This window comes from Macadamia integrifolia, chromosome 7, assembly GCF_013358625.1.
Source record: "Macadamia integrifolia cultivar HAES 741 chromosome 7, SCU_Mint_v3, whole genome shotgun sequence".
NCBI classification, from domain to species: domain Eukaryota; kingdom Viridiplantae; phylum Streptophyta; class Magnoliopsida; order Proteales; family Proteaceae; genus Macadamia; species Macadamia integrifolia.
Genome location: NC_056563.1, coordinates 33,348,432 through 33,357,097, shown reverse-complemented (window position 1 = coordinate 33,357,097; position 8,666 = coordinate 33,348,432). Strand labels below are relative to the sequence as shown.

Sequence of the window (8,666 nt, the reverse complement as noted above, 5' to 3'; positions counted from 1 at the left end):
GCAGGAGAGGAGAGATTGAAGCTGTATTTTTTGGGGAAATAGAATGAAGTTAAAGTAGGGGTCTTTGAGTAAACATGGGTTTGAGTATAGGGAAGTGATAGTAATTGTGTCAAAATCGTTTGTGGTGAGGTGCAGTGACCATCTAACGGCTTTGGGGTGCATGGTCGGGTCCTCCCAACAATTGGATGCTCATTGCACCTCATCGATGTTGATAATAATTGGCCCTTAAGAGAGACCTACCCAAAAGTGGTTGGATTACCAATAGGTGTGCATGGCTAGGTTTCAAGACTTGGGATTAGGGATGTAAATGGATGGTCGAAATCCGAATTTGAATTTGTATTTGTATTCATTTAGGAGTATCCGTATTGGGTTAAAGGATATTCGGAATAAAATTTGAATTATCCTAAAAATAATTATCTGATTCGATTAAATAATCAATTAATGATTTTGAGGGTTCTTGAAGTTTAAACATGTTCTAGTGAAGAAAAGAGTTAAAACAACTTAGAAAAATGGATTAAGAGTAAATTATATTCATTGAGGGGAGGAATGTCAAGATAATACAAGTCAGAGAGTAAATGGATAATTAAAAATCTGAATTCAATCTACATTCATATTCATTTAGGGATATCCGAATCCGATCAAGAAATATTCGGATCGAATTCAAATCGGGAATTCAACACATCCGATTTGAAATCGATCCATATCCATGTACATCTCTATCTATCTGTACTTGGGATCAGTTTTGTAATCATTCAAGGCTGATATTGATGAGAATCAATTTAATTTATGTTTGGTAAATCCACGGCAGACTGGAGGCTGATATTGATCTTAGAGAATTAGTTTGAATTTATGCTTGGTAAATCTGAGACAGACTGACCGACACAAGTTATAGAATCCATAAGAAGAATCTTCAAATGATTTTTATTGATTTAGAAAAAACTTAATAAAATCTCATGTTAAGAATTTTCGATCTAATTTGTCCCAGAATCAGTCGATCCATCGTATAACTTGCTCAGTAAACAAAGAATTTGTATTAATCTTTTGTTCCAACTTCTAAAACCCTGATTTGGGGGTTTCTGCTGCTTATTTTTCAAGGGTTTGGCCTATAGTATGCATAAACGCTGTAAAAGCTCTGTGCGGAAGTGAGAAACAACAAGAAGATAGCAGCGAAGACGGAGATGATAGCCCAGGGGTTGTTGAAGTAGTTATGCTTCAAGGTGGCCTTCCATGAGTTCCACCTGTGGTTGTGGTATCGGTTCACCTCCTCCGACAGTCGGGAGAGGTCGCTGTCGTTGATTTCGTACACCACTTCCTGACATAGCCTGTGGAACAGCTCCGCCACCTCCGCGTCGCTCCCCATCCAGTGCTCGATAATATCGTAATGGTGCAGGTACCCCACGTCTTCTGGCGAGTTTATGAGATTGTCCATGAATATCACATACGCCGTGATGTCGTTGCTGCTTTCTGGGTGGCACTGCTCGAACGCAATGAGGTTCAGGAACAGAGACTTGGTCCCGTCGTGGATCAACAGTCTAGGTATCCATAAAACCCCGTTCTCGAACTTGATATCCCAGAAACGATCCGTCTTCCTCTTCCTGAACTTCACCCCTGCGTCATTCAATTCCGTCACGCAGTGGATCAGCTGCTGCCGCCGCTTGTCCGCCACCCTCGCCGAGTATAACCTCCATTTCATCCAACTCCTCAACACGGGGGGTGGCTCGGGACCAGGCCCTCTCCGCAAGAGGCTCCGCCGGAACACGTCCAGGCAGTGAAGGCCCATCTGGTCCGTCAAGGGGTCGAAGGGGGTGGTGGCAGTAGACGACTGACCCAGCGATGACTCCAGCTTGTCCCTCTCGCGCTTCATCAGCGGCTCATCTGTCGGCATTAATGGGTCGAAGAATCGGAGGGCGAGCTTGGCCACCAGTCCTCTCTGGTCGGGCTCACCGATCTGGAGACCCAGAAGGCGATCGAGTACGAAGAGTGGGATCTGGTTCTCCAGCATGATCATGTCGCGCTGGATGGAGTGCATCACCCCCCGCATTGCGAAGACCGGATCGTTGCGGGAGTAGCCCAGATGCTTGAAACCTTCGGCGGCTCCTCGGAATAGCTCGAGGACGAAGCAGCCGTCGAGCACCAACATCTCCACGAATTCGTAGCTGCTGAGAGAGATGGAGCCTTCGTAGCACGCGCGAGCCTTCTCCTCGAGGTCCTGGAGGGAATCGAGGTAAAGCGTCACGTCCTGGCGGGTTCGCTTGAGAATCCTGTGGAGGGCACGCCATTTGTGCCGCTCCATATCTCGGAGGTGTTCCTGGCCGTGATGGTAGGGACCCAGGGAAACGATTTGGGGAACGAAGGCCTTGTAGGAGTCGTTGCCCTCCCGGAGGCTCCGTGGGATTCGGTAGATGCAGAGCTTAGCCCATGCGGCTGCGTCATGGTCATGACGTGCTTGCTCTAGCTTCTCCCTAATGGAGATCACCCACTCTGATTCCTTCCGATTCCCTTCTTCTTCTTCGACATTTTCACCACCATTATTGATTGTTATCAAATGCGAGAAGGAGGGTGATTTCAATTCCGACGTTGGCTGTGATTGTTGGGTTGATTCCAATGGCAGGTCGCGTGATGGGGTAGAACCGGGTGACGACTTCGCAATGCCAGTTTCTACGGTCTCCCTGAGTTTGACAGTGAGGAGGTACCAACTTAATAGCTCCTTGTTAAATACTGCCACCATCTCTCTCTCAGACTCTTCAAGTCTCTGTGCTTTGAAATCAAATTTTAGTTCTTTCTTTCACAAGCTCCCCTCTTCTTTTCTCTTCCTCTTTTTCCTGTTGTGAAGACTGGAAGGGTTTAAGCCCAATCCATATGTTAGTAGTTGATCAGATCAAATTGGAAACCCCCATCACATGATACTTTTAGCTTTACATTGTCATAGAATTTTTCAAGTAGCTCGCAGGTTCTTTTTTCCTTTTTATAATGCTCATTTCTTCCATGTTCTTAGCTTACTGTTGTTTACAAATCTGATTAGGTTAAACACATCATCCCCAACTAATAGAAATAGATTCATCGTCAATGTTTGTCTATAATTTAAATAAATGGAGTATATGAAGATTTTAAATAGATCCCATCGCCCAAGAAAAGAAAAAAGGCTTACCAACTTTTCATTGTTAGTTCTCAAAACATGTTTCATAGAGAAGTTTCCCTGGAAATGTATCCGGAGTTCCGGACACATGTTGGGTGAGAATAAGTAGTGCTTGATTCATGCTACATGTTGGGAGAGATACACTGCTGGAGAGAAGAGAGAGAAAATATAAACAATTTAATGTTTTCCATAGCTTGGGTGTTCATGTGGGTATACTTATTTCACTGTTTCCACAATTACAAGATATAGTTGCAGATATCAAGCATATATCCACCTACTTTGCCTCCTGTAATTTTTGTATTTTTGTATTTTTGTTTTGTTACTAGGGATGTCAACCATGTTGCTGACTCTCTGGCCAGGAAGGGCCGGTTGATGCCATGTGCAACCGTTTGGCCCAACTCCACTACATGGCTGTTGGACCTTTGTCACCCAACTGCTATATCTCCTACACGAGCTAATGAATAGTCCCCATTTTACCAAAAAAAAAAGTGAAGGATATAGCAATGGACTGTTTTCACAAAACCACAATCAGTCAAGCTTTTAGAACTTTCTGGTGCAACTGCGCTACCCTATCAATTTCTTTGGAGTCTAAGACAAGAAGGGGTCTTCACAGTTCACATCCATGAGTGTGAGTGTGGCCATAAATGTGATAACATATTGACATTGATGGTCGTGCTGGGTTCAATTCTCTACAAAAAGTTCAGGTGATATAAAGTGGTGTTTTAGGGATCTAGTGGAGGACATTCTTTTATGGGAGGGTTTGGACCCATATTTACATTATAGTATAGATTATGAAACAAATAGCAAAATCATTTGAACTGATTTTGAAAAGCAAAAGTTTCTGCCGGAAAAGTAATCTTAATCTTAGGCTAATGAAGTACTGTTTGTCAAGGGAAAAGAGAGAGTAATCTTTCAATGTCATCTTTCGTGTCACTAGGGAAGTGACACAAAAGACTTTACTATGACATTTTTACCCTCTCAAATGTTTCTATTGAGTTGGAGTGGAGGGGTTTTTTTTCTTGTAAATTCATTTTTCAAAAAATCCCCACACCAAATCCCTTTATTTTTTTTTGCTAACGATGGAGATCCAGGTCAAAACTAGTCTTACGAGCTCATATTGACACTACAACCGTATGAATCGGATCATATAAGAGTTTTGATTTCAAACTTTAATTTTATTTGGTAATGAAGACAGATGGTAGTAAATCTCACTTTCAGGGAGAGTAGATGTGTTCCTGCAATCGAAGATGAAGTAAGAAATACAGTTTTCTGGGCTTCATTGTTTCCCTTTTCTAGGATGTATGGACAAAGGAAAATAAAACAACAAAGCTCATACAAAATAAGAGATCGCAAAGAAGGATGAAACTGAGGGCACCTGAGTTGAGCCAATCAAGGAAGTGCGAGGAAATCAAATCCAAAAAGCAAGTTGTCCACAGGCTCTTCGGTAATCTGTATCATTCCAATTTATGATTTTAGATCAATAATTAAACCATATATTGGTGTAGTTACTTTCTAGTTTCAAAAATCAAATATTCGTTAAATCAAGTTATCAAGATAGTAGTCTAGTACCTCGAAGTTGGGGGGCTAATCTGAATTTTCAAATGCTGTTCTTGCTCAGATGAAGAATATACCTGTATAATATGAAGATGCCATGAGTCAGGGCATAGGCATTTTTCCCATTTCTATTTTGCAATTAGAATCTGAAGCTATTGCTACTAATCCAAAAAAAAATTATGAAGCCATAATGCCACTAGTCATTAATTTTTAACGGTTATATTTTAACGACTCTTTCCAACAGTTATCTTCCACTGACTTTATTGCAACAATTGCATTTCAACGGCTCTTTCCAATAGCTAGTCCAAAAACAGAGTTATTTATGAAGCCATATCACTAGTCGGTAATTTTCAACGGTTCTATTCCAATGGTTATATTTCAACGACTCTATTCTTTCCAATATATAGCTAGTCGAAAAACAAAGTTTTTTTTTTTTTAAAGAAGCTATAATGTCACTAGTCACTTGTGAGTTCAACGGTTTCCAATATATTACTGGTCCAACGGCTATATTTCAACGGTTCTATTTCAACAGTAATATTTCAATGACTTTATTCCAATAGTAATATATCAACGACTCTTTTCAACAATTAGTTCTACACTTTCCCTATATATATTTGTATTCAGTGTAGGAAAAGGAAAGAAGAAGAATTTGAGTCCAATGTAAACTCTTGTAATAAGTGATCTCCATTTGAGTTTGGTCTTCTTATGGCTGAGTGAGTTCCCCCATTTGGGTTAAGTAAGTATCCAAGTGATCTCAGAGTAATGTTCCATTTTGACCCTTTAAGTGGTCTTCTGTAACCCTTGTTATCTTGTACATGGTTTCTTAGTTTAGCAATAAAACTATGATATATTGGGGCAATTACTATCACTCCTCTACATTTTTCCTATATTTACTACAACTCTTCTTCTTACTTATCTTCTTTATTCCCCATAAAAGAAAACCTCCACTCCTCCTTCCCTGGTGTTGTAAAATGCCTAAATTGCCCTCTATTTCACACGATAAATGGCTACATTTTTTAAATGCGCTGGTTCAACTATATCGGCTTGAATAAAAGGCGATTATGATACACAAATGAAACTTATATTCATAGCTTATATACACTATACACATCTCGTTGTTATTTTTGCTATACTTTGTTAGAAGAAATAAAAGAACAACCATATGTTGAAGAAGTTGAACTAATAATGAAACTTTTTAATGACAAAAAATTGTTATACAAAACTATGCATAATGCACGACCATACACATAACCGTTGGATGGAAGAAAAGGATTCAGAATGTAATTGTAAGTTTTCTTAGCTATGTTTACGCATTGCTCTTACCAAAAAAACAAAGAAACAAATAAATAGTTACAACCCCGTCCCCATACTTTGGCCTAAACAGAATAAGAGAAAAAACCACTTCATCAGACCTGGGACACGTGTTGACTAACAAAGTATGCCAAATGTGCAGCTGATGGCTGACCTGGACTCTCTTTCAGGGCCTGTAGTATGCATAAACGCTGTAAAAGGTCTGTGCTGAAGTGAGAAGCAACAAGAAGATAGCAGCGAAGACAGAGATGATAGCCCAAGGGTTATTAAAGTAATTATGCGCCAAGCTTGCCCTCCATGAATTCCACCTGTAGTTGCAGTATCGGTTCACCTTCTCCGACAACCGAGACAGTTCACTCTTGTCAATCTCATACACCACCTCCTGACACAACCTATTGAACAACTCCGCCACCTCTGCATCGCTTCCCAGCCAATGCTCAATGATATCGCAGTAATGGAGGTACGCCACATCCTCCGGCGAGTTTATAAGATTGTCCATGAAGATCACGTACGATGTGATTTCGTTGCCGCAGTCCAAGTGGCACTGTTCGAATGCTATAAGGTTCAGGAAAAGCGATTTGGTTCCATCGTGGATCAACAATCTAGGTATCCATAAAATCCCATTCTCGAATTTGATATCCCAGAACCGATCCGTCTTCCTCTTTTTGAATTGGACTCCTGCCTCTTTCAAATCTGTTACGCAGTGGATCAGTTGCTGCCGCCGCTTGTCCGCCACTCTCACCGCCTGAGATCTCCATTTCATCCATTTCCTTGACGCCGACGGTGGTTCGGGTGTGGGTCCTTTCCGTAAGAGGCTTCGCCGGAAAACGTCCAGGCAGTGGAGGCCGGTCTGATCGGACAAGGGATCGAATGGGGTACTGGTAATATGAGTTACCGATGACTCCAATTTGTTCATATCGCGCTCCCTTAGCGGCTCGTCTGTTGGCGTTAATGGGTCGAAGAATCGGAGGGCGAGTTTCGCCACTAGTCCTCTCTGGTCAGGCTCACCAATTTGGAGACCTAGAAGACGATCGAGTACAAAAAGAGGGATTTGATTCTCCAACATGATCATATCGCGCTGAATTGAATGCATAACTCCCCGAAATGCGAAGACCGGATCGTTGCGTGAATAACCCAGATGCTTGAAATCTTGGGCGGCGCCGCGGAAGAATTCGAGCACGAAGCAACCGTCGAGAACCAACATCTCCACGAATTCGTGGCTGGTGAGAGGGATTGGGCCTTCGTAGCAGGCGCGAGCCTTCTCCTCGAGCTCCCCGATGGACTTGAGGTAGAGATTCGCGTCCTGGTGGGTTCGCCTGAGAATCTGGTGGAAGGATCGCCATTTGTGCTGCTCCATGTCTCGGAGGTGCTCCCGACCGTGATGGTATGGACCCAAGGAAACGGTTTGGGGAACGAAGGCCTTTTGGGATTCGTGGCCTTCCCGGATGCTTCTTGGTACTTTGTAGATACAGAGCTTGGCCCATGAGGCTGCGTCGTGGTCTTGACGTGCTTGCTCTAGCTTCTCTCTAATGGAGATCACGAACTCTGGTTCTTCATTCCGATTCCCTTCTTCTTCTTCTTCTTCTTCTTCTTCTTCTTTTAGATTTTCTCCTCCACCATTGACTGTTACCAAATGGGGAAAGGAGGGTTCTTGCTTCTCCAACTCTGGCTGTGGCTTTTGCTGTTGGGATGGTTCGCCTTGCAGGTCGCGTGATGAGGTAGAACCAGGTGACTTTGGAATGTTAGCTTCTACAGTCTCCCTGAGTTTAACAGTGATGAGGTACCAACTTAATAGCTCTCTGTTAAACACTGCCACCATTTTTTCTCAGACTATGAAGGATTTGTGCTCTGAAATCTAAATTTTTGTTTTTTCAGAAGCTCCCTCCGTCTCCTCTCTTCCCCCGTTACTGTTATTTAGGCTGGAACATAGTTGGCAAATTCGGATTCGGGTATTATTTGGGTGAAAAATTATTCGGAATAATTTGATTGATTAATTTAAGAATTCGATCAAAAAAGCGGTCAAAAAAGCAGACAAAATAAAAATCGAAGTCAGATTCGGATTTGAGAATTATTCGATTAAAAAAATAAAAGTCGGCCAAAAAATTCGGATATTATTTTTATAGTTTATTGTATATTTTTTATTTATCAAGTTATTAACTTGATTTGTATACTTAGAAAGAACAAATTACTTTATACAATAAAGTAAAAAACTATGAAAAAATTATCATTGAGCGATGAAAGCAATGGTTATTATAATCTAATTTCTACTCATGAAATAGATTAGGCCCCAAAAGAGTGAAAGAAAGATTACAACTACAATAAAACAAATAAATAAATTGACCACAAAAAATTTTCACTATCATTTTGCTTAAGTTCACAAGACCCATATTACACTAAGACGCACTAATTTTTCAAAATTAAAGCAACAATATAAAAGAAGATTGATTGATACGGAGATATGAATCTGTCTTGATCCTCCGGAACCTCAAATTATTCATCAAGGCTTGATATCTCCCCTATTTTAGGATGAACTAATGAAGTAATGAGAAGAAATGAAACAAAGAGTAGATTCGTACGATTGTTACAGAAGAATTAGGTGGAGAAAAAAGATGGGAAGAAGGAGGCGGAAATTTGTGGGAGAAGAAGATGAAAAAAAAAAAAAAAA

The 8,666-nt window shown here is 41.2% G+C and overlaps 2 protein-coding genes across 2 annotated transcripts; both read right to left on the bottom strand.

Moving 5' to 3' along the window:
• Positions 1–1,004: 1,004 nt before the first annotated feature.
• LOC122083710 (UPF0481 protein At3g47200-like) lies at positions 1,005–4,833 on the bottom strand. The gene is made up of 3 exons (XM_042651594.1): positions 4,706–4,833; positions 4,512–4,585; positions 1,005–2,834 (listed from the first exon to the last, which is right to left on the bottom strand). Exon 3 carries the CDS (start codon positions 2,726–2,728, stop codon positions 1,091–1,093), a length of 1,638 nt encoding a protein of 545 aa, XP_042507528.1. The 5' UTR covers positions 2,729–2,834; positions 4,512–4,585; positions 4,706–4,833; the 3' UTR covers positions 1,005–1,090.
• A 1,138-nt stretch (positions 4,834–5,971) lies between these two features.
• LOC122083893 (UPF0481 protein At3g47200-like) lies at positions 5,972–7,921 on the bottom strand. Its single transcript, XM_042651823.1, has one exon. It carries the CDS (start codon positions 7,818–7,820, stop codon positions 6,168–6,170), a length of 1,653 nt encoding a protein of 550 aa, XP_042507757.1. The 5' UTR covers positions 7,821–7,921; the 3' UTR covers positions 5,972–6,167.
• Positions 7,922–8,666: the final 745 nt, after the last annotated feature.

Excerpts from the sequence above, each read along its gene's own strand:
- LOC122083893 (XM_042651823.1), bottom strand. The coding sequence starts at position 7,820 with ATGGTGGCAGTGTTTAACAGAGAGCTATTAAGTTGGTACCTCATCACT.
- LOC122083710 (XM_042651594.1), bottom strand. The coding sequence starts at position 2,728 with ATGGTGGCAGTATTTAACAAGGAGCTATTAAGTTGGTACCTCCTCACT.